The sequence below is a fragment of the Phascolarctos cinereus genome, unplaced genomic scaffold (assembly GCF_003287225.1).
Source record: "Phascolarctos cinereus isolate Bilbo 61053 unplaced genomic scaffold, phaCin_HiC Scaffold_4;HRSCAF=312, whole genome shotgun sequence".
Classification (NCBI taxonomy): Eukaryota; Metazoa; Chordata; class Mammalia; order Diprotodontia; family Phascolarctidae; genus Phascolarctos; species Phascolarctos cinereus.
Genome location: NW_027555847.1, coordinates 104425452 through 104451141, shown reverse-complemented (window position 1 = coordinate 104451141; position 25690 = coordinate 104425452). Strand labels below are relative to the sequence as shown.

Below are 25690 nucleotides of genomic sequence, written 5' to 3'. Positions count from 1 at the left end.
TAGATGGTCAGAAAGTTCTGGGTTCAAGTTTTGCTTCTGACACATACTAGCTATGTGACCCTGGTCAAGTTAGAGATTTAGTGCTTGAAGGGATCTTAGTAAAACCATTGAGGTCAACCCTTTCATTTTGCAAATGAGAAAACTGAGGCTAATTGAAATTAAGTGACTTGTCCAGGGTTACACAGCTAGTGTCTAGGGTAGGCCTTCCTGATTCTCAAGTCCAGTACCTTGTCTGCTATGTCACCATAACCTCTTAGTGCTCTAGAAATTCTCTTAAGATTTGTAGAGAAGGTGCCAACTTTCATTGGTAGAGGGAGTTAATTCATTAGGGAATGCCCAATACCAGTGAAACCGAAGATGCAGTCCCAGTCCTTACATATGTTACAGTAGATATAAATAGATAATTCTAGAATTTTAACTGCCCCTATAATTGTTCTTGTGATTGTATGTTAAGGCACTGAAACCTCCATAAATAGAAACCTGAGCCCCTGCTTCATGTATTGATTTAGACATATATCATTGGTCACATAAATTAAATAATTATCTAAAGTCTTTTGTGTTGGCTAGATTTTCCATTGAATTTTGTCCAGGTTGATCTTGGTTCTTTGAGAGTAGATTATAATGAGGAGGGAAATGTGATTACTTTTTATATTGGTCAATAAATATTAAGTGCCTACCCTCTATGTACCAGGCACTGTACTAAGTGATGGAGATAGAAAAAGAGGTAAAAGACAGTCCCTGCCCTCATACAATCTAACAGAGGAGACAGTGTGAAAATAAAAGCAAAGCAAACTATGTACAGGATAAATAGGAGATGGGTACAGAAAGTATGCATTGAAATTAAGAGGGGCTGAGGAAAGCTTCTGTAGAAGTTGGACTTTAGTTGGGACTTAAAGAAGCCAGGGAGGTCAATAGTCACAGTAGAGGAGGGAGAGCATTCCAGGCATAGAGGACAGTTGGAGAGAATGCTCAGAGCTGAGTGTCCTGTTGTGGAACAGCCAGGAGGCCAGTGTTACTGGAACTGAGGCCATGTTGGGGAGTAATATGTAAGAAAACTGGAAAGGTTCTTCCTTTCCTGAACTAGGTTATGAAGGTCTTTGAATGTCAAATAGTGTTTTGTATTTAACCTTGGAAGCCATAGGAAGCCACTGGAGTTTATTGAGTAGGGGGTAGCATGATTGGACCTGTGCTTTAGAAAAGTCTGGATGGAGGATGTATTGGAGAGAGGTGAGACTTGAGGCAGGTAGACCCACCAGCAGTCTGTTGCAGTAATTGAGGTATAGGTGTATAGGTGAGATTCTGCCCTAGAGTGATGGCACTATCAGAGGTGAGAAGGAGGTGTATTTAAGAGATTTTATAAAGATGAAATTGGCAGGCCTTGGCAACAGATTGGATATGGAAGGTAAGTGAGGAATCCAAGATGACTATTCCTACTTTGGAAGCCTGAGAGACTGAGAGGATAGTGTTGCCATCTCCAGCAACAGGGAGAGTAGGAGGTGTGGGGGAGGGTTGGGGGAAAGATAATGAGTTCTGTTTTGGACATAGTGAGTTTAAGATGTCTATTGGACATCCAGTTCTAGATATCTAAAAAGGCAGTTGAAGATGTGAGATTGGAGGTCAGCAGAGAGATTGGGGCAGGAAAGGTAGATTTGAGAATCATCAACATAGAGATGGTAATTAAATCAATTGATTAAATTTAATTAAATTAAAAGGGAGCAGCTGAGTTCACTAAGTGAAGATGGAGAAGAGAAGAGGACAGAACTCTGTGGGACATCTCTGATTAGAGGGTGTGATCTGAAGGAGGATCCAGCAAAGAAGACAAGAGAAGAAGTGGTCAGATAGGTAGGAGGAAAACCAGGAGAGTATCCTGAAAACCTAGAGAGAAGAGAGAATCAAGGAGAAGAGAGTGATCAACAATGTCGAAGGCTTTGGCAACTAAGAAATCATTAGTAATTTGAAGAGAGCAGTTTTGGTGGAATGATGAAGTTGGAAGCTGGATTGAAAGGGGTTAAGAAGAGAGTAGAAGGAGAGAAAATGGAGTCACTTATTTGCAGACAGCCTTTTCAAGGAGTTTAGCTACAAAGGACGGAAGAGATATAGTACAGTAGTTAGTGGGAATGGAAGGATTAAATGAAGATTTTTTTCAGGATGGGGAGACATGGGCATGTTTGTAGGCAGTAGGAAATGAACCATGAAGGAAGGAATCATTCTGATAGAGGGATCATGAGGAAAAACTTTATAAAAGAAAGAGCATATGATCCGGACCTGGAAGAAAGGGAAAGATTTCATCAGGTGGAAATGTGGGGGAAGATTCTTCTAGATATTGGTATAATATTTGCGGATGCTTAGGGGTGGAAAAGATTAGGATGAAATTAGAAAATATTTAGTAGTTTATTTTGGCTACTTCCTAGTGAAAAAAAGCCATGTTCAAAAAATTTATTTCATTCTACAGTCTGAATCTGCTTTATTATAGGACTTCTGGAACAATGGTTGGTCATTGTGTTGATTAGAATTCTTAACAGCTTTCAAAGTTGTTTTGTAGTGTTGTTACTGTATTAATTGTTCTTCTGGTTCTGTTCACGTCCTTGAATCATTTCATACAAGTCTTACTAGGTTTTATTGAAACTATCCTTTCATTATTTTTATGGCACAGTAGTGCCATTGCAATCATATAGTATAACCTCTTTAGGCATTTCCCAATTCATGGTCATCCTCTTAGTTTTCAATAATAAAAAGAGCTGCTATAAATATTTTTGTACATATTAGTCTTTTCTGTTTTATTTGATCTCTCTCGGCATATAGACCTTGTAGTAGTATCAGTGGGCCAAAGGGTATATATAATTAAGTGGCTTTTTGCAACCCCCTCATTTTATAGATGAGATTGATTCCCAAAGAAGTGAAGTGACTTGCCCAGTGTAATAGAGGTGGTAGTCAGATTTTAGATTCTGAGTAAGATAAGTAGTTTTGTATTTTAATTAAGCATAGTGTCATAGATTTAAACCTAGAAAGAATCTTAAAAGAGATCTAGTCCAATCCTTTCATTTTTCAGTGGTGCCTGACTCTTCATGACTACATTTGGGGTTTTCTTAGCAAAGATACTAGAATGGTTTGCCATTTCCTTTTCCAGCTCATTTTACAGATGAAAAATTGAGGCAAACAAGATTAAGTTCCTTTCTCAGGGTCACACAGTTTAGTAAATGTCTAAGCCAGATTTGAACTCAGGAAGATGAAATCCTGACTCCAGGCCCAACATCCTATCCATACACCACCTGGCTGCCCTCTTCATTTTGTAAATGAGGAAATTGAGACCTAGAGAATGATTTACCCAAGAATCACTTTGGTAGTCTCAAGGCAGTGGGGATCTGCTACAGTTTCTTAGCAGACTGTAACCTGATCAGACCTCCTCTGTAATTAGGTAGATTACTTTGGTAGTAGTGTGAAGGTTGAATTAGAGAAGTAGGGGAAACTGAAGATAGGGTAATCAGTTAGGCCATGACAGTAGTATAAAGGTATAATCAGGGTCTGAACTAGAGTTCTGATAGCGAGAATGGAAAGGAGAAGATGGATATGACATATCTTTTGGGGGTAGAATTTGTAGGATTTGGCAACTGATTGAATATTAGAGGAGTAGAAAGAAGAGTCAAACAATTCTAAGCATTTCAGTCTGGGTAACTGGGAGGATGGTGGATTATATTAAGAGAAAAAGGGCAGTTTTGGGGTTAAAGCTGATAAATTCAAATTTGAACATGTTTCATTTTAACTTTTTCATGAGACTTCCAAATAGAAATGACCCTCAGGTAAGTTGAAAATATGGGATTGGAGCTCAGGGAAGGGTAGAGCTAGAAATAATGATCTCTAGGAGTCATCTACATAGAGACAACAATTGAATTCTTGTGAGTGGATGAGATTGCCCAGGTAGATGTTGTAAAGAGAGGAAAGAAAAGGCTCAAGAACAGAACCTCAAGGGATGCCCAGATTCGGGGGTGGTAGGAGAAAGGAGCTCTGCAACAGAAACTGAAAAGGAACCTCATGTGAGAGGTAAAAGGATAACCAGAACAAAGCAGGTCTGTAGAAACCAAGAAAGGAGAGAATGTCAAGAAGGAAAGGGCATTGTGTAAACAGTGTCAGATATTGCAAAGGAGTCAAAGAAGATAAGGATTTTGAAAATGACATTGAATTTGTCATTTAGTAGGTCATTGGTGGATGACTTTGGAAAAACAGTTTCATTGGGTGATTGGAATTGAAACAAAATGTTAGGATTGGAGAGAACTTGGAGGCAATAGATTTTTATAGACATCTGAAAGTTTGCATAGTCCTTTATGGCTCCTAATTTGTTTACATATATGTTGTCTAACTTAACGCTCACAGCAAATTTAAGGGGGCATACAGGGCAACTATTGTTCAAGTTTTATAGATGAAAATAGACAAACCACTTCTCTGAGCCTAAGGTCACATAGCTAGCAAGTTTCATAGCTGGTGCTCAAAGCTGCTTGATTTCTAAGTCCAGAGCTCTTTGTTACTATGTTGTGCTGCCTCAGTAAGTAATTGAGTATCAACTGTGTGATAATAACTGTATATTTTTGTTTCTAAGTATAATAAATGATGAAAAAAATTATATTTGCTTATATAAAGACAAAACGTTGCTGCAGCCAGGTTGTTAGACATATTAGTGTTTAATTCTAAATAGTATTATAATTTCATCAAAATCTTCTTTATTTGTAGAGTGTTTAAGATGTCCCTGGATAATTTTGCTTGAATGAACCCCTAAGATGATGGAAGATGAGCTGTGCTGATAAAATTGCCTAGAGTTTTATTGCAGTATGATGAATAATTACAACTCCATGTGATAGTAGAAAAATCTCTTACTTGTTTAACTTTTTCCACTCTATATACAGAGTCAGCTTAGCCAATGTAATAATGCCCTGGAGAACTCTGAAGAGCTGCTAGAATTTGCTTCAAGATCACTAGATATAAAGGAACCTGAAGAATTCTCAAAGGTAAGAAAGAAAGCAAAACCAAAAAACTTATTCTGTTATAGAAAAATAATGTAGAAATTTGGTTCTTTCCTTTCCAGTTTTGGACTGGGCCCTTTATCACTAATACTTAAAAATAAATAAAACACACTACTACACTTGGGATTTCTTGATAAGTATAATGTTATGTCTTTTTCCAAAGCAGAATAAGTCTTTGGAGTCATGGACAAATTATGTAAAGTTTTATTTCACTTTGACTACTTAAAATTTCAGATGACTAGTCAAGTGGTCAAATTAGTCTTTACTACTGAATGCCTCTGTTGGTGGTTTATTTTAGGAGCACTTGTCAGGGTGGCAGCATATTTTTGTCATAAACAGCAGAACTAAAAAATGGAAATGGAAAAGGCATGAAAGAAAATAACTAACAACTTTGAAAATTTAGTTTGGAATTCTTTGTAAGTTGATAAGAGAGTGTTTGCTATAATGTGCTTGATGCTTGTTAATGCTTTAACACTATGAACTATTGGAATAACAGTGATGATATTATTAAATTCATATGCTTTATTAAAAATGTAGATTCTCTTTAAGGTATATGTTTAAGTCAGTCTTTCAAATATAAAAAATAAGCATTCAGGTATATTTTAGTTGCTTAGTCTAATTTATAAGTTATGAATTCCAGAATTCCAATTTGGATAGTTTTAACACTGTTAGTTTTTTGTATCAATTCAAAATTGAGTGGTTAAAAGAGTAGGCAATCTGTTAAATTGCTCAATTAGTAAAGTCTAAATCTCATAATTATATTACTCTGTCTTATCAAGAACTCCCACACTCAAGTTTGAAATTTGAACAGTAATACTAACATGTAGTGAGCAATATTAGATTAAGAAAAAATAACTTTTGAAATTGCATTGTCCAACATGACTATTCTTTAAAGTAAATTTTTAGTGAATTCTAGTGCTGAAAAAACTTTCTGAGAAAGAGAAACATTTAAAACATCCAGTGTTTATTAGTGCATTGATGTGACCACTCTAAGGAAAACATGGAGAAGACAAGAGCTACTTGAGAGAAATGATTGCCTGCACTAACATTTATAGGTTTTACAATGCTGGGAAGAATTATGGGATGTGAACATCAAGTATAGAGGGATGTATAATGTTATATTTTATAATCCGCTCTACTCCTTTAATAAAACATCTTTAAAAAAATTATGTCAGTTTACCTCTATTTTTAACCATATTTTTCATCCTTTTGCTGTCCTTTAAATTAAGATATAAAAAGCAAATCCAATTTTTCAAGGCAGAAGCAATAACGTATGTAATTTTTTGTTGCTTGATGAGAATTATTTTTATTGATAATGTCAATAACTTCTTAAATAGGAGAGGAGTTAGGCTTAATCAAATTTAGCTTTTTACTATTGATAAAGAAAGAACTTGTTAAACAAAGGTATTAAAAGAGATTTAAAAATTTTTAAGCACTCATTTTTGTAGAAACAACTCTCTTGTTTTGGGGTCACTTATCTGGCTACCTCAGTTACAGCCAAGAGTCAGGAAAGAAGGGGAAGAGGTCCCAGAGTAGCTAAAATAACTTATCTAAAGCTCATATACTTTACTTATAATAGAGCTTCTTAGAGCCTATTTACTATTCTTTGACACATAAGGCTAGTGATCTTGGTTATCTGATTTCCTGGTCTTGAGCAGATTAGAAACAACAAATTGACATAGAAGGCTGGGAGAAAAAGGCTGGGTCCATTTACATTAGTAAGAACTTATGGCAGATGGCAGGAAATTATATACAAAGCAGAAAAGAAAGCTTTAAAAAAATACATGTGTCTAGGCAAGTGTAATAGCAAGTGTAATGGCGAGTAGTCTTATATGGCTCAATAGTTAAGTGTAATAATGTTCATAATGATTCTCCCAAGTCAAAAGGAGGTAAATATTGTTTAATATTCTATACTTAAGAAAACAGAAATATCCAACATATTTTAGAAACATCATTTCCCACCTGAAAATAGTTAAAAACTGTAAAAAAGTGCTAGTATTTAAAAGGATAGATAGGTTTCAGTTACCTGGAAAATTCAGTCAAATAGAAAAGCTTATTTCCCTGAATTTCAGAATAAATGAAACTTTGTATCTGTTTATAGTATAGACAAATAACGGAATCAGACAGAAATAAGCAGATGTTTGGTTGATATTTTTATGTAATCATTACAAATTATTTTCATATATGTATTAAAACTAGATTAGACTTACTAGAAATATTTGAAAATAAAATAACTTTGTTTTTATATATTTTATAATTTAGACTTGAGTAATTCATAAAAGCTTCTTACCTTCCTTTTCTCCAAGTTGTTTTTAACCTGGTTTTAGTATAGTTTAATGTTCACAATTATAGTTTGTTAATCATTATTTTATTATGAGTTTATTTTATTTGTACTTAACCTTAGGGACGAGTACAAAAATTTAGTCTCTTGATTTTTCAGTCCTGTCTGTAGCCTGCACGGCTTACATGACACAGAGTAGAACAAATCTCCATTTTATGTTGAAGAAACAAATGGGATATTTTTAATAGTGAAATTTTCCTGATGTCCTTTGGATCATAGGCCATTATACCTAGGAGTTGGACCTAGTGTATTTGGATCAATCAACAAAATTTTTCATTAGCTTTTCCCTGGCTGACCAATGTCATGATGATAATGCTCTAGTCAGGCTAGTAATATGACATCAGTCATCTTCAGTTTTATTAAAATTCTCAATTGCTTAAAATCTGATTTTTATACACAATGTACATCTTTCAAATTTTCATCCTGCGGAGTGTTTTTACGCAAGAATAATGGGTTAGGGATCAGAAACTGGAATCCAGTCATAGTTTCTCCACAAACAAGAAGTGTAACCTGAGCAAATAAACCACTTAAATTTGGGTCCAAGACTCATCATCTGTAAAATGAGGGCATTGGACTAGGTGTTTGAAATGCAGCATCTGTTCTACTTGCCATCTTTCACAGCACTGTTTTTTGTATCATAGGAAAAGAATTATTACAGTCAATTGGAATTTTCTTTTTCTTGCTGACATTCTTAAAAGAATGGTATTGTCCTCTCTTTGTGAACTGGTCTTTAAGGTTCAAAACTGGGCTGTCACTTGAGTTATTCTTTTGTTCTTATCTGTGTGAGGTTTTATATAATACAACCTCAGGTTGCTCAGGGCAGGATTTGAAAAAGCAGGTTACTAGGAGAGACTAGACTGTGTATGACATCTCTAGTTTAAAATGAGTAAATTTCTTTGATGATCTTCTGAGTTTTTTTATGTAAATACACAGACCTGCACTAAAATCTTATTTTGATGCTTCATCATCAGAGGTGACCCTGGGTTCTTGAAGTCTACTGTCATGTGCAAGCTCTAGCAGATTCTACCAGGTTGGAAAGGCTTTGAGTATGAACACAGTGTTGGACTGTATGTATGCTATTTAATAACTGGCCTGACTGTGTTTAAGAAGAGGCTTATCACTGGGTTTGTTACAGTGTGCTACATTTTTTTGGCCTCAGCAACTTGCAATTATGAATTATTGAGCCAGAAAGGTTTTGTGTATGAATCTGATGATGGACTACTATGTTGACTGCCTAAGAACCAGCCTAACTAAGAGTAGGGTATCATTACAAAAAGGTTAGTCACGAGATGAAAGTTTTTTGGGGGGGAGGGGGTAGGAATGGCAGTCAATGAAATGGATAAAAATATAAAATTGTTTTCATTTCTGTATAGCTCCTTACTGTTTCTATAGTGATTATTATAAAATGTGGGGAAAGGTAGTGGAGAGTATTAAAAGTCATACAGATTTTTTACTTTACTAATATTAATTTAACTGTTGATAGCCTACATTATATCTCTGTGCCAAAAGCAGAATTTAAAGACTTTTGGAACAATTATCTCATATAATGAACATAGACAGATAAAGGGACTGGATTTGTGATTTCATTGGTAGAAGTTATTCCCAGATGAGGAAGTTCCCGCTACTAATGAAGGTTGGCACCTTTTCTGCAACTTAGAGTGTTAGAAAGTTTCTCAGGAAGCAGAGTCAAGATGGTAGAGTAAAGGCAGGAAGTCTCTTGAGCTCTTCCAAATTCCCCTCCAAACAATTTAAAAATAATACTTCAAAATGAATTCTAGAGTAGCAGAACCAAAAAAAGGAGGGGGTGAAACAAATTTCCAGACTAAGACAACTTAGGAGGTCAGCAGGAAAGGTCTTTCTCACTAGGCTGAGAGTGGAGTGCAGTCTAGCACAGGCAGCACCTGGGCAGGCCTGCAGTGGGACCCTACCCTAGCAAGTCAGTTCAAGCCCTGGGGGCCACTGAATCAGCAGCAGTGACTTCAGGAGCTTTCAGCCCACAGACAGTAAAGATATTAAGGGCACTAGACAACTAGTCAGAAGGAGATTACAGGGGGCATTTTGCTGGCACTGGGCACAGGACTCTGTTGTATTGCACATATAGGATTCACGTCACAGGCCTGGGTCACAGTTTCAGGGTGAGGAAGGGCCACTAGCACACTAGAGTGTACAGCTGTAGGGGAGCAGAGATCCTGTCACAGTTTCAGGGAGGAAAAGAATGCTTCAGATTGCTCATAGACCAGAACACAGGTTGGGAGAGCACTGACCACACCTCTCCTTAAATCATACCACCTTGAAAGAATTGAAAACTTACAAGTCTCCAGAAATTACAGGTCTCCAGAATTTGCTCTGAAAACAGCATCACGAAAAACCTGAAGCTTGGGACATTGACCCCACCACCCGTGGAGTAGAGTTCAACTTTAAGGTAAAGTTAAAAGTTATGAAATAGGCTTAAAAAAATAAGCAAAAAACAACCAAAAAAGAAAAGAACCTGACCATAGAAAGTTGCTCTGGGGACAGGGAAGATCAAAGCGTAGTCTCAGTAGAGGACAGTGTCAGAATGGCTACAGGCAAAGCTTCAAAGCAAGACATATCAGCCCCCCCCCCAAGAATTACTGGAAGAATTCAAAAAGTATTTAAAAAGTAAAATAAGAGAGGTAGAGGAAAAATTCAGAAAAGAAAAGAATCATGAAAAAAGAGTCAATAGCTTGGTAAAGGAAGCCCCCCCATCATGGAAGAAAATTCACTGAAGAAAACAATTCCTTTAACAGTAGTATTGAATTAGCCAAATAGAAAAGGAAATACATAAGCTCACTGGAGAAAATAATTCCTTAAAAATTAGAATTGGGCAAATGAAAGCTTAATGACTCTGTGAGATATCAAGATACAATAAAACAAAGTCAAAAGAATGAAAAAATAGAAAAAATGAAATTTTTCATTGGAGAAAAGAACCGACTTGGAAAATAGATTGAGAAGAGATAATTTAAGAATTTTTGCACTAGGGACAGCTAGGTGGCGCAGTGGATAAAACACTAGTCCTGGAGTCAGGAGGACCTGAGTTCAAATTTGGCCTCAGACATTAGCTGTGGGACCCTTAGCAAGTCACTTAATCCCAGTTTTCTTAAAAAAAAATTTGCTTGACTACCTCACAGCTATGATAAAAAAAAAAGAACCTAGAATCATATTTCAAAAAATTATCAAGGAAAACTGCTCTGATAGCCTAGAACCAGAGGGGAAAATAGAAATTGAAGGAATCCACCTCCAGAAAGAGATCCCCAAATGAAAATTCCCAGGAATACTATATGATGTGAGATTTTGACCTATGCCTAGTTTCTGCCATATTCTTTTCCAGTTTTCCCAGCAGTTTTTGTCAAAGAGTGAGTTCTTATCCCAGAAGCTGGGGTCTTTGGACTTAAGATTACTATAGTCATTGACTACTGTGTTCTGCATACTTAACCTATTCCACTGATCCACTACTCTGTTTCTTAGCTAGTACCAAGCAGTTTTGATGATTTCTGCTTTATAATACAGTTTAAGATCTGGAATGGCTAGGCCATGTTCTCTTACATTTCTTTTCATTAGTTCCCTTGATATTCTGGACCTTTTGTTATTCCAAATGAATCTTGTTATTAATTTTTCTAACTATAATTTTTGGGTAGTTTGATTGGTATGGCACTGAATAAGTAAATTAGCTTAGGTAGAATTGTCATTTTTATTATATTAGCTCAGCCTACGCATGAGCAACTAATGTTTTGCCGGTTATTTAGATCTGACTTTATTTGTATGAAAAGTGTTCCCAGGAATATTATAGCCAAATTCTAGAGCTCCCAGGTCAAGGAGAAGATATTGCTGGCAGTCAGAAAGAAACAATTCAGATATCACGGAGCCACAGTAAAGATAACACATGATTTAGCAGGCTATACATTAAAGAATCAGAGGGCTTGGAACATAATATTCTGGAAGGCAAAGAAGCTAGGATTACAGCCAAGATTGGCCTACCCAGCAAAACTGAGTATCATCCTTCAGGGGAAAAAAATGAAATAGAGGACTTTCAGGCATTCCTATTGAGATCAGAGCTGAAAAAAAAATTGACATTCAAGCACAAGATCTGAGAAGTATGAAAAGGTAAGCATGAAAGAGAAATCATAAGGGATTCAATAAAGTTAAACTGTGTACATTCCTATATGGGAAGACAATATATATAATTCTAAGAACTTTATCATTGTTAGAGCAATATGAAGCAATCTTCAAAGACAGAGGTATGAGTATGGCTTGATTATGTTGGGATGATTTCCAAAAAAACTTAAGGGTTGAGAAAGAGAGATGCACTGGGAGGAAGAGGAAAGGAGAGGTATAATGGGGTTAATTATCTCATATAAAAGAGGTGTAAAAGAGCTTTTACAGTGGAGAGGAAGATGGGGGTGGTATTGGTGGGCAGTGCTTGTACTTTACCCTCATTGGAATTGATTCAAAGAGGGAATAACATACACACTCAATAGAATATAAAAATCTTTCTTACCTTACAGGAAACTAGGGGGGCAGCAGATAACAGAAGGTGAAGATTAATAGGACAGAGGGATGTATTGGGAGAGTCAGCAGTTAGAAGCAAAACAATTGTGAGGAGGGATAGGGTAGATGAAAAGAGATAGAAGGATAAACGGGAAAAATAGAATAGAATACACAATAATACAGAACTGTGAATGTGAATGGAATGAACTCAACCATAAAATGGAAGCAGAAGAGCAGAGTGGACTAAAAACAAGAATCCTGCATTATGTTTATTACAGGAAACACATTTGAAGCAAAGAGACACACTCAGAATAAAGGTAAGGGGCCAGAGCAGAATATGTTATGCATCTGCTGAAGAAAAAAAAAAGCAGGGGTAGCAGTCATGATCCCAGACAAAGTGAAAGCAAAAATAGATCTAATCAAAAGAGGTAAGGAAAGGAAACAACATCTTGCTAAAATGTACCATCGACAATGAAGTAATATCAGTACTAAACATATGCATCAAATGGTATAACATCCAGATTTTTTAAGAAGTTAAGTGAGTTACCAGAGGAAATAGAGAGTAAAACTGTACTAGTAGGGGACTTCAACTTTCTCCTATCAGAACTAGACAAATCTAACCAAAAAATAAACTAGAAAGAATTTAAGAAGGTGAATAGAATTTTAGAAAAGTTAGATATGATAGACCTCTGGAGAAAATTGAAAGGAATTTCTGGAGGAAACAGAAAGGAATATAACTTTTTCTCAGCAGTACATGATACCTAAACAAAAATTAACCACGTTTCAGGGTATAAAATCTCTCAACCAAATGCAAAAGGGGAAAAATGTTAAATGCATTCTTTATAGATCATAATGCCATAAAAATTACATTCAATGAAGGACCATGGAAACATAAATTAAAAATTAATTAGAAACTAAATATTCTTAACCTAAAGAATGAGTGGGTCAAAGAACAAATCATAGAAGCAATCAGTGATTTCATTAAAGAGAAAGACAACAATAATACAATATACCAAAATTTATGGGATGAAGCCAAAGCAGTTCTTAGGGGAAAATTTATGTCTCTAAACATATCAGTAAATTAGAGAAAGAACAGATCAATGAATGGGCATGGAACTAAAAAAAAAAACCTAAGAAAAAAGAACAAATTAAAAATCTCCAGTTAAACACCAAATTAGAAATCCTGAAAATCAAAGGAGAGATTAATAAAATTGAAAGTAAGAAAACCATTGAACTAATAAAAGTAGGAGCTGGTTTTATGAAAAATACAATAAAATAAATGATTGATTAATTTAAAAAAGAAGAAAGTCAAATTACCAGTTTCAAAAATGAAAAGGATGAATTCACCATTGATGAAGATGAAATTAAAGCAGTTATTAGGAGCTATTTTGCCCAGTTATATGCTAATAAAACTGACAATCTAAGTGAAATGGATGAATATTTACAAAAATATAAGTTGCTCAGTTTAGCAGAAGAGAAGCTATGACTTTGAGGCCACATCTCTACCTGCAAGGTTATGCTCCCTCTCTAATATCTAAATTGAACAGCCGTGTGTGTGTCTGTGTCTATGTGTGTGTAGCTAAATCGAATACTTGCAGATTCTCTTGAGAGGTGAATAAAAAAGTAGTTGAGTTGGTTTTATACTGGGCCCAATGGTAATAAGAAACATAATTTAATGGGATGCTTGGTTATCTTAATTTGCAATGTTTGTTATGACTATCAGTAAACAGATGGTGCACAAGCTACACTTATCTTCATGGTTAATGTATGTGACAGAAGAAAAAAAGAGAAGTTGTATAAAGAATTTGGTGAGTTCTCCAAATTAAATCAACTTTGATACTAAGTTACTACTAAATGCTCACCTTTGTAGGGAGAACTTTGATTCTGAACATTTTTGTGAAGGTTTAAATGGCATAGAAGATAATGTTTGCATCATTGCTGAAATTATGAACTACAATTCCAGTTTTAGATACCTTGTAAAATTCTACCATGTAGAAATTTTTAAAATAGCATTTACTTCAGACACAAGTGAAATCAAATAATGATTGAAGTTGATAGAAGTAGTAGTAAATATGCCTTTTAATGTATTTGTTGGTTAAATGTCTTCTTCATGCTCTTTTGTCATTAAGTCTGACATAAACATTTGATGATATTCTCAGGAAAGATATTGACTTTCCATTTTGGAGTTCAAAGTGTAGTGGAATGAACTTTGAACTGGAAATCAGAAGACACTTGAGTTTAATCCTACTTCAGCCACTAACCAGTTGTGTGATGTTGGCCTAGTTACTGGGACTCAGATTTCTCATTGTAAAGTAAAGGATGTTGGACGAAATCTTTAAGGCCCATTCCAACTCTAAATTCTATGATTTTATAAAAGTAGGCATGGGGAAGATGATAAACTTTTGGAAAATGTGGATGGAATCGAAGAATGAAAGAGCCTCAAAACTGCACAAATGTCTAACAAAAATCTTTTGTTTTTACATCATCTACATTTCCTATTACATCCTTCCACAATGCCTCTCAGAGAACCATCCCTTAAAATACTTTAAAAGAGAAGAAAAAGCTCAATAAAACTAATTAGCATATTGAAAAAGACAGATATTATATGCAGTGTTCCATAGGCCTGCATGCTTTAAATACATTAAAAGAGAGTCAGATGGCACTTAAGGTGGTGCATAATTTCTTAACAGATAGAAATTGATTGGTTACAGATGTAGCAATCATGATTTGGAAAAGTTTTATGCTATGAAAAATTCTTATTGGAGCCTTTTGAAAAATAAATGGCTTGAATTTATTAGCTCCTTCTGATCCCAAGGCTTATTTTACTGCTGTGTCTTCAAGATCTTAATACAATAACTTGTGCTTGGTGAGTTACATCATGCTTATTTTAAAGGATTTTGTCACTTAGTAAACTGTTTTATTTTTATTGAAAAAAAAAAAGCTGCACCCCCCCCCCCCCGGATCTTGATGATTTACTTTAGCTTTTCTTTAAGAATTTAGACACTATGCTATTTGGGGTGTGTGTGTGTGTGTGTGTGTGTGTGTGCACGCGTGTGTGTGCACGCGCGCGTGCATGTACATACATGTTCAGTGGTGATATTGTTTCATTAGCTATTGGTCTTTAGGCATATTGTAGTTTCTTTGTTTACTAAACTTCTTGACATTGTATATTTTTCTTGTTGCTTTGTCTGAAATCATGATCGTAACCCCCTTTTAAAAAGAAATACTTGATGTATTGTCATTGTTGTTCTAGCCTGTTATTTTAATTTTGTATAGGTCTTTATTTTTTAAAAATGTTTCATGTTTGCAACAAGTTGTAGGGTTTTGTTTCCATATCCCTTGTACATTGGGAAAATTCCATTTTATTGAGGAGTTTAATTCGTTCATATTCAAGGTTAAAATTGTTAGATTTCTGTTTTTCTTCATTTAATTTAAGAAGTGTGAACTAGTATTAAAATTATGAAGATCTTGTTTCAAGTCCTGCCTCTGAAACATATGTAGCTGTATGACCATGGTCAAGACACAGAGAAGTTGTCAGTATGCGTATTTATGGAAGGAGTTTTAACACTTCCTACACCAAGGAAATTTGAGGTCCAAACAGTGACCTCTCAAGAAAAAAAAGCAAAAACCCAATACTATTTCGTATTGATTTTCTCCTCTGTGCTTGGTTATTTCTGTTGCTTTTGCTTATACTAATTTAATCATAGTTTTCTCACAGGTTCTTTCATACTTCTCTTTCTTCCCATTTCCCTTTTCTGACCCAAGTTTCTTAAGTTTATTTAAATTATTATTCTCTCACTCTTCCTTATTAAATATCTTTTTACTCTTTTTTTTTTGTGTGAAGCCATCGGGGTTAAGTGACTTGCCCAGAGTCACACAGCTAGTGAGTGTTATGTGTCTGAGGACGGATTTGAACTCAGGTCCTCCAGACTCCCTGGCCAGTGCTCTCTCCACTCTGCCACCTAGCTGCCTCTGCTTTTTTTTTTTCATACTAGATAGGAGTATGAATCAGAATTCTCCTTCAGAATTCTCCTTATACATGCCATCTCCTCCTCCAATCTGTTTTCTTAACTTTGAGTAATGTTCATTTATGATGTTCTTTTCTAAGAAGTATTAGTTTACTACTTCTCTTTCTTTATTTTATTCTCCTCCCAGTCTTTTCTGAAATCTTGTCTCCTGTTCGTGAGTTCTAAGTTTTAGAACCAGAAGGTACTTCTGCTAATCAGTTGTTTTTTCTTTATTTTCTCTGTGTATGTCATATGAGATAGGGCTTCTGTCTTTCCTCTGTCCCAGTGATTGATTAACATAATGGCAAATCATGTCTGATCTCTCTTCATTTTTTGTTATTTAGTTTTGATTATGTTTTGAAGAACATTTTTTTTTTGATGAATTTCATTCTGAGACCTAAATGAAGGAGGTAGTGTGGTATGATGGGAGGTAACTTGGTCTCAGGGCCCATACTTACTACATACCCTTCTATTCACCTCTGTCCATTCTAAGGCCAGTTTATAGTGTTTCTGGACTTATGTCTCCATGTCTGTCTTGGACATTGACTCTTCCTCGGGGCCAATATGTTCTCTCTCTTATGTGGTAAGATTGATTTTTGCTCTTATTGGGAAAAGATGCTTTCCTGAGATGCCTCTGTCAGAGGCAGCTTATCCCCAGCTTTATTGGCCTTCTTTCCATATCATCTCGGAGCTTTGTATTAGGCTTTTTATATTATGTTCTCCACCTCTATCTCCCTACTTCCCCAGCAGAAAACAGCATCTCCCACCCTACCACTCTACCTCCTTTGTGAATTAAAAGTCTTAGGAAATGAGATTCATAAGAAAACAGCTTCAAAAGGCTTCTCTTTCTAGGCCAGCAGAGCTGAATAATTCCAGGGAACTTTTAGAATTGAGTATTGGGGATATCACACTGGCCTGCTCTCCAATGGAAATTCTGCAGGGGAATGATTATAGTTCATTTGGTCATTTCCACTCTCCTCTGCCTCTTCATCTGTCTGAATGGAAGAGTGGCTTTTCACTGCTAGGTCTTCTCTCCCCACACAGTTGCTCATGCCCTGGTTGCCTTTCCTTTTTCCTGCAGTTTTAATTACTATAATGTATATGTGGCATACTACTTGTTGGTTCAAAGTAGAAGAGTTTGTGAGTTACTCTAAGAATCATCTTATTCTACTATCCTACAAGTTACTTAACCATTCTGGACCTTAGTTTTCTTTTCTGTAAAATAGAGGGTAGAGGGAGAAGGATGACTTTCAAGATCCTTGCAGCTCTGAATATAAGACCCTATGATCTTCCTAATCAGATGTCCCTTTTAAAATGAGACCAATTGTTGTATAATATCAAATTCCCTAGAACAGAATTAATTGTAATAAGTATGTAGTAGAGAACATGGAGTATAATTTAAAATCTAATTTTTATGGTATATTAGGAGTGCAGTAGTTTTTTACCTGTTCTTCAGTTTTATTAATGAAATAAGATGAATAAGAATAAAAATAAAATCACCCACCAACTTGTATCTTGTGTTTTATTGGTTAGGTGGATTGGTGTGCTTATTTCTTCTGTGATTTTTGGATCAGAAAGCACTTAAAAATTAATTGTCTATATTTTTTTTAGGATTCTTTTTTTTAGCTTGAGGCAAAGTATTCTGCACATATTACTTGGTGAACCTATCTTCTGTAGTAATTAATTAGAAAGTATTAATTTCCATACATGTTAAATAAGAATAGTGAATTACAGAGAAATTTGATATTTTACTTAGTTTGCATAGTATATTATATGCTTTAGTTAACTAAAACGTAAGTTTCCTCTCTTCTAAAAAGTGTAATTTATCAGTGTAGTTTCCAGGAAGCTGAAATGAATTATTGAGAATGAAAAGCAGTAGGTGACAAAAGATTTGTAGAACATCATAGAGGGAATGGGCCTTCAGAGATAATTCCGATCCCTTCATTTTACAAATGAGAAAATAGAGTTGTAAAGAGATGATGTGATTTGCCATAGGTGACAAGATATGTTAGTAACAAAGCTATGTCTAGACTAGGATTCAATTTCTGGTCTAGTGTTCAGTCAGCTACGTCATACTTTGTCATTATTTTAATTAAACGTAATGTTAATACACTGTGTCTGATAATTTAATAAAGCATATAGTGTCTTGATCTGTTGTAAATGAGTCATCTCTGAGAATAAGCTACCACCTCTAATTAAAATGACATCACTTAAAAATACATACATACAGCAGAATTTTAGCCCATATAATCTATATACCTGCCAAATGACTTGAAGAATATGTTCATTTTAATTGAAATGTTTTAACCTGGAGCCCTAACAAATAGAGAACATTTATATAAGCCTTGCTATATTTTCTATAAGTCTGTATAACTTCCTTGTACTTTTCCATCCAAATGGCTTATGTTGCTTAAGTGATACTGTAAAGTGGGGTAGTGGTGGTGTTGAATCCATCAATGAACAAACATTTGTTAAGTTTAAAAATAAAATTTTATTAATATATTTTGCTTTTATATCATGTAAATTTCTTCCTTTAGCATAGTGCCTCCAGTGCTTATAACAGTGCCTGCCAAATAGTAGGTATTTAAAAAGTATCTATAGAATGAATTAATGAATCCCATATAGCAATTTTTTTAAAGCAAAAAGAAGAGTGGGAAGAAAAAATTAGTGTGCATGAACATTTTATTGAGCATAATGTGCCAGGCACTGTGCTAGGTGCTGAGGATACAAAGACAAAAATAAGGTGTGCCCTGCCCTCAAAAATCTTATATTTTGTGGGGTAAACAACATGTACATAAATATACATAAACAATTATAAATAAAATAAATACAAAATAATTTTTAGTGGGGAGATCAGGAAATGCTTCATGTAGGCATTGTATAAACAAAGACTTGAAGGAAACAAGTGATCCTAAGAGGCAGAAGTGAGGTGGGAGTAAATTCTGGTCATTGAGGACAACAAAGGCGCAAAGACAGAAGATGGGGTGCTCTTTGTGAGGGATAGCAAGATGACCAGTTTGGCCAGACTGTAGAGTACAAGATGGGAAGTAAAGTATAATAAGGCCATGGTCATGAGAGAGAGATTAAGAAAGAATAGTATAAAATGGAGAGTAAATACTTCCATAGGCAGTAGTTTTGTGTGGAGACAGGCAAAACCATCAGATTACAGAAACTCAACTCAGACTTTGAGTCATGAATCAGTTTTCTATAGAATTCCAATCTCTTCTCCTTTACTAATGCAGATATAATTAGACCCACGCATCATGGGTCCTTTTCTCCCAGCATTGTACTTTAAAAAAAAAAATCTCTTTATTGGGGCAGCTAGGTGGTACAGGGGATAGAGCACTGGCCCTGGAGTCAGGAGGACCTGAGTTCAAATTTGGCCTCAGACACATGATACTCACTAGCTGTGTGACCCTGGGCAAGTCACTTAACCCCAGTAGCCTCACAAAAAAAACCCAAAACCTCTTTATCTTTTCTGGTTTGTTGATCATTTCCTTTTGCTTTGATCTGCTGAAAGGTTACAAAACATATTATTCTTTCTTCTTCCTTTTAAGGTATTGTTAATGATTTACTGATAAATATTATGGATGACTCCCAGTTTCAGGGAGAGGGCAAATAAATAATTCTAACTCTTGTTTGAGACACTTTATAGAAACTACACTAAGATGTAAAGGAATAAATCTGAAAGAGGTTGAATAGATAACAGTTTTGAAGCACCGGAATTTTAGGTGATTTTATGAACTTCTCCACTTGGCTTTTGTTTAAAGTCCATCTGATTAATTCAACCAAAAATGAATAAGTAAAGAAAGATGTATTCAGAGTCACGTGAAGTTGGTCTGAAGTGGTATGATGACCTCCTTTTGAACTGATTTATCTGGATTCTAATCTATTACTACAATTCTAACTTTAAATTAACAAAAGTTGTGAGTTTGAAAAAATATTTTCTCATAAAATTTTCTGATAACTTGGGTTTTGGTGAATGTTAACTAAGCTGCTGCAGAGTTTGTATTCTAACTTTTCTTGCATGTTACTGCATTTGAAAGTTGCATGAAAGCACTAACTGCCTTCTTTCTCTTCCCCCTGACTTGCTCCAAGGCTGCCAGACAGATCAAAGATAGGTATGGTACATACTCTACATTACATTTTTTTTTAAAGTATTGATTTCTAAGTCAGAAATGAAATTCAGTATTTGTTTTGTATCACAATCTTAGTGGTTGAAATAAAAATATTTAGCCGTAAAGTGGGGGAGGAGGGGCACCTTCTGTACATCCTCTCGGAATATCCAGTGTTTCTCTTTATCTTTAAAGCAGTTGAGGAAAAAATGTGTTTCCCAAGTAATTTCATTTCTGACATAATTCCTATTTATGTTCCCTGACAATAGGTTTGATACAATCAATTCTTGATTATCTTTTCTAATGAAGGGGAGGAGTGCTGTGAATTATTTTTTAAAAATAATATTTGTCTTTGAAATTTCGTTTTTGTGCTTAAGTTTGATATTCTGGTAATATATGGGATTTTAAAGATTCTTGGGAGTTGTACTGGTTTTCCAGCATCCACTGCCTCTCTAAATCCTCCCTTACCATTCCTTGGTGCTTTTTCACTCCATGCCTGGTGTTGACTGTTAATTCTGAAAATAATTCATTGAATTCTAAACTCCTGGTACCTTTTCTTTCCTCATGTCCATTTCTACTTAGTTGCAACTCATCTACGAGAAGAAAGATAATGGAGATATTTAGGTAGTTTGGCTATTTTCTGGTGGTAAAACCAGGATTTGATAGAAAACTTAGGATTCTGGTTAATAAGACTAAAGTTTTGTAGGAATTTCTGGTGGGAACATTTGGATGATATTAGTAGGAAGTAGAAAAGTCAGTGGACCTTCTAGATAATGATCAAGAATTGACTGTACTATGATTGTTAGCCTAAAATGTGTGCCTTCCTACCTTCCCTTTTTCTCTCCCTCTTCCTTTTTCCCCCTTTGCTTTGGATTATGGGATTATTTGAAAAGCATTGCTCTTCTAAGACATGCCCACCAATCTGTGATATATAGGATTATTTTTTCTCCATTGAAATGAGCTAATTTACTAATCATGGACTATGTGAAAGAATTTTCAAAATCATCAGTATATTTGTTCATTTTGATTGAGGAATTTAGTTTTCAATCCATATTCCTCCTTTATATCATTAAGAACAAGTTAGTTATTCTCATGCCTGTAGATCTTTACAATTATGTAAATATTGTATTGTCTAATATATTCATTCTAATTTTTGTATTGAGATTCTTGGTTTTGCTTATAAATCAAATGGGGGAGAACCAGGAGGAAAAGATAGAGATATATGTGGAAAGAGTATTAGTAATCTATATCAGAGTTACCTTTCTTTATCTTAATTTTAAAATGTACTTGTTTATTGTAAGGAAATAGAAGCTACACAAACTTTTAGGTTGGCAATTCTTAACTTAAGGTCTGCAGTCTTTTTGAATATGTATTTTTGGTAAGTTTTTAATATAATTGGTTTCCTTTATAATCCTTTGTATTTTTATTTTTATGCATTTAAAAACATTCTGAGAAGTAGACTTCACCAGACTTCCAAAAGGGTCTATGACACAAAAAATGATTTTGAATTTGTTAATTCAGTTTTAAATAGATGGAGTTATCACTGATCCCTGGCCTGATGAGAGACTCAGTCCTTTCCAGTATCTTCTTTCTAGCGTCATCTCCAGTTATAGAATGCCCATGTGATTTTCTGTGAGAATCCAGTTCTAAACTCTAACACCTAACCCCCTTGATAAGAAAGATACCTCATTTTCTGACTCTTAATATTTATTTCCATGAACTTTAGGATATCCTATACTCGCCAAGACCTTGGAGGACCTATCGGTCAAGATCTGTGGCCAGATCACAGTGGTCATCTGATCAGTAGGCTTTTCATGCTGCTTAACTTCCTGTCCGTGATGCATCCTTACCTCACAGCTGAAGGTTATCCAAACTCTAGGCTGACAAATTTTATCTGCACAAGCTGAAGATCAATGTTAATGTTTTCCTTTCCATATGTGCCTTGTTCCTATGTAATATGCTAATGCCTTGAATTTAGTTGAAGAGTAGCCACTGGATGCAGAACCCAACCAACACAAACACTTGGACACTTATGGCCACCCCATGACAGTAGATGCTGAGCAGGGAAAAGAGGAGGAAAAGGTGTTTGACCCCAACTCCTTGAAATCTTATCTATATGGAAGCTGTTCTGGAGCCAACTGTAAGGATGTCAAGTGCTTTAACTTACATGATGATGTGTGGAAAACATTACAAGGATGGGTTTGGGTCCTTAAGAACCTAGACAAAAATTGAGGCTATATATGAGAGGGCTCCAGCCAAAAGATTAAAGAATAAAGGGCACTAGTTGTACGGATTCTTGGATGTTAACAGTGCCCAGAATCTAGCAATCACATGTTCACAAAATTGACCTACAGACTTTGGACATGGATTGCTATTATTAGTATTTTTCATTTAGAGAGGACTGGTATCCTTGATCTGCTATTCTTCATGATGTTATAATATTTTACGAAGGTTGTACTCACCGTACATGTGAAGGTGGATTGGGAGGTATTGAGGATACATCAGTTCTTCGTTACATGAAATGAAAAAAGTGCCAAAAGGCTGATTGGATACTAGGGCTTCCTGGCATCTTTGTGCTCTAAGAGTTGTTATCCATGATGATCAAACTGACAGAAAAACACAAGTTACTGATTTAGAGTTCACCTAGTCCAACCACCTCATTTTATTTTATTTTAAATTTTTAATGATGATGTCACTTTTGCTTCTGAATGTATCCCTCCCTGTTTCCCTTCTCCGTGAGCCAGTCTTTTTGAACAGAGAATAAAAAAGAGGGGAAAAATGCAGTTCACAAAAACTAACCAACATATCAACCATTTGTGATGATGCACACACAGTATTGCAGTATTCTACCCTCAAAACTGCCCCATTTTGCACATGGGGAAGTTGAAACTCAGAGATATTAAGTGATCTACTGTTGCACTTTTAAATTATCCTATGGTTTACCTGCAGTTTTAATTCTGCAGAGACTGGCATTCTATAACTTTGTCATAAATTATTTTGTCATATAGTTGTACATCATAAAGTATTTCATGACATATAAATAATAATTAAATTTTATATCTTAAATTTAAAAATACTGATTTTTAAAAGATGGGCCTTTGTTTTAGATGGTTCACTCACTTCCTCACAGGTGTCTCCTGTCATCTCAAGTGTATGTTTACAGTGGCTGGCAGCATTGATTTTCTGATCTATTATTATTCTGCCTAAACCATTCAGAAGAAAGTCAAGTTGAGGAAAACATCATAATCAAAGGAACTACCTCTAGTCCTGTCTCATCCAGTGGCATCTCTCTTTCTTCCCTTATATGTTCTTCTATCCCCTCCCCTACTCTTCCCCTTTCTTTTTCCTCTCTTTCTCTCTCATAGCTGTGGCCTGTCTCCCACTCCTCACAAAAGTTACGCTTGGGCCGAAATACATTTTTAGTGGCTCACTTTCCAAGCAAAGGAATAATTAATGATTAAACTAATTTGCAAATAAACCATATTTTTTTAAAAAAGGGAACTTTCAACTAATTATACTTATTACTTAAGATTTTTATTTATCATGAAATTGCTTCTCTCAAACTAGAGACAGACTGATGATGGTTGGTTGCCATGGGTCAAGTGACAAACAGGAGGCAGTGTGAAGTAGTAATGATAATGACTGGAGTTACATGACTGGAGCATTAGTGACTAGTGGAAGGTGGGTTAAGTGGGGCGTGGACAAAGTGCTTGTTACGTCTTTGCTTTCTTTCACATCCTCTCCATTTTTCAAGGGCTGCCTGAAATCCTTTGGCAGGCCACAAGCAGCCCACAGCCTGTATGTTGTGCAGGTCTGCCTTAGAGCATGTGAATATTTGACTTAATCCTGAATGCATAGTAGAGTTTGAGGGTTAGTGAGGGAGATAAAGTTGGGAAGATCACTGGCGAAATGTATCACTGCAAGGAAAGTTACAAGTTGATGTGAAAAGTGTTTTGACAAATTTAAAGCAGCATTTATATTTATAATTCTGTTTTGGGGATATGGAAAGCTATTTGGAAGGAAAGTAGTCATTGTGGTGCAGTGGAAAGACCACTGGCTTTTTAATCTATATGTCTACCTATCAAATGTATATATTTTAAAAATGTGTGTATGGATATTAGATGCAGCCAGAAGATCTGGGTTCAAATCCTAAGTCAATTAACCTCCCTCTCCTTCAGTTTCCTCAACTGTAAAATGAGTCTGGACTAGTCGGTGACAATGGTCCTTTGGAGGTCTAGATATATGATCATCTACTAAATCACATCTCTGCCACTTCTTCCTGTGTGACTGTAAAAAGTCATTTAATCTCTCTGGACTTTAATTTTTGTAAAATGAGAGAGTTGGAGTAAATAATCTCTGAGGTCCTTTCCAACTCTAAATCTCTTATCCAATGATCTTCATATTCATTTTAAAGCATTATAAATAAACCAAAAGATTTATATTAATAATAGTAGACATTTAAATATAAAAAACAAACTACTTTACATATATTCTCCTCTTCAGCCTCACAACAACCCAAATAGGTAAATATGGTTAATATTATTTCCACTTCACAGGTAAGGAAACTGAAGCTCCAAGAAGTCAAGTGGCTTGCCCATGGTTACATATGAAAGTGTCTTAGGTGGGATTCCAGATTCTAAATCCAGCACTCTTTTCATTACATCAAGCTGACTCTCTTCATAATAAATCAAGCCATAATTAAAATCCAAGATTTTCATATAATTAAAACCATTGTTAAACTAAGCCATAGTTGAAATATGCAGGCTAAAATACTACAGTGTGGCATTAAGGTATGATGTTTCCATTAAAGCATAATTGTCCAGATATATTCAACTTGTTCATTGTAGTCAAGAAGTTCAAGTTTTGAAAATTATATATGCCTTATGTGTAATTTATATGGAATGTTACAAATATATTGTACATATGTATACACATATATTTTACAGCCCTATATATAGTTTTTGCTTTTTTTACATTTTTATATTTTTTACAAGGCATGTATATTGAATGATATGGTTTTATTTTAAGATTTTGGCAATTCTTTCCAGTGAGCCTTTAAAAAAATGATTTCTCAAAACACTGAAATTAGCTGCTTCCTAGGTGTCACAGATTGGTAGATATGAATTTATATGTAAGGTTTATTGCCTTTTAAAATGCATGAATGTTAAAAACATTTCATTGTACCTCAGCATTTTGAACTAAAATTCCTATATGGTTTGTGTTAAGTTTGATGGGAACCAATGCCGATAATAAATTATTTAGTTATTCAGCAAGGATTTACTTTGATTGGTTTGCACATAGCTTTTTCAGATGTCAAATCTGCTTCAAAAAATACAGAAATTGTCTATCAGTGACTTGACCCAACATGAGTACTATGTACTAGAATTCCAGTCTATTGGAATGGTGCTTATCAGGAACCTGAGACTGAATTTGAATCCAAGAGTCCTCTTCTTGGTGATTGTGCCTTGGTATGCAGATTGTTCTGTTAAAACACCTTTTCCCTAGACTTGAAATTAAATAGTATAAGGGCAGTCTGGTTGAGATATCTCTTGATTGCAAGGTTTGATTCTCATGATCTGGTTAGTTAAGTGGGTATCTACTTCTTTACTCTGTGTTATGGATGTATCTCTTATTCATGCTTGGTTTGAAAGGGTTAATTGTCCCTGAGTTTATCCTGACAATCAGTTTATCAAGCTTGTGGCAACTTAT

At 35.2% G+C, this 25690-nt stretch overlaps 1 protein-coding gene across 6 annotated transcripts in view; it reads left to right on the top strand.

Moving 5' to 3' along the window:
* FSD1L (fibronectin type III and SPRY domain containing 1 like) overlaps positions 1-25690 on the top strand; it is an 87503-nt gene that overhangs the window by 17892 nt on the left and 43921 nt on the right. For 4 of the 6 annotated variants that reach the window (XM_021002211.2, XM_021002210.2, XM_021002208.2 and 1 more), the window contains exons 4-5: positions 4896-4997; positions 19965-19987. In XM_021002211.2, the coding sequence (XP_020857870.1) occupies positions 4896-4997; positions 19965-19987 (125 nt within the window). Of the gene's footprint in view, positions 1-4895; positions 4998-7445; positions 9776-9828; positions 12177-13582; positions 13668-19964; positions 19988-25690 lie in introns of those variants that run through there. The other 2 variants (XM_078152480.1, XM_021002212.2) reach the window with 2 other exon arrangements.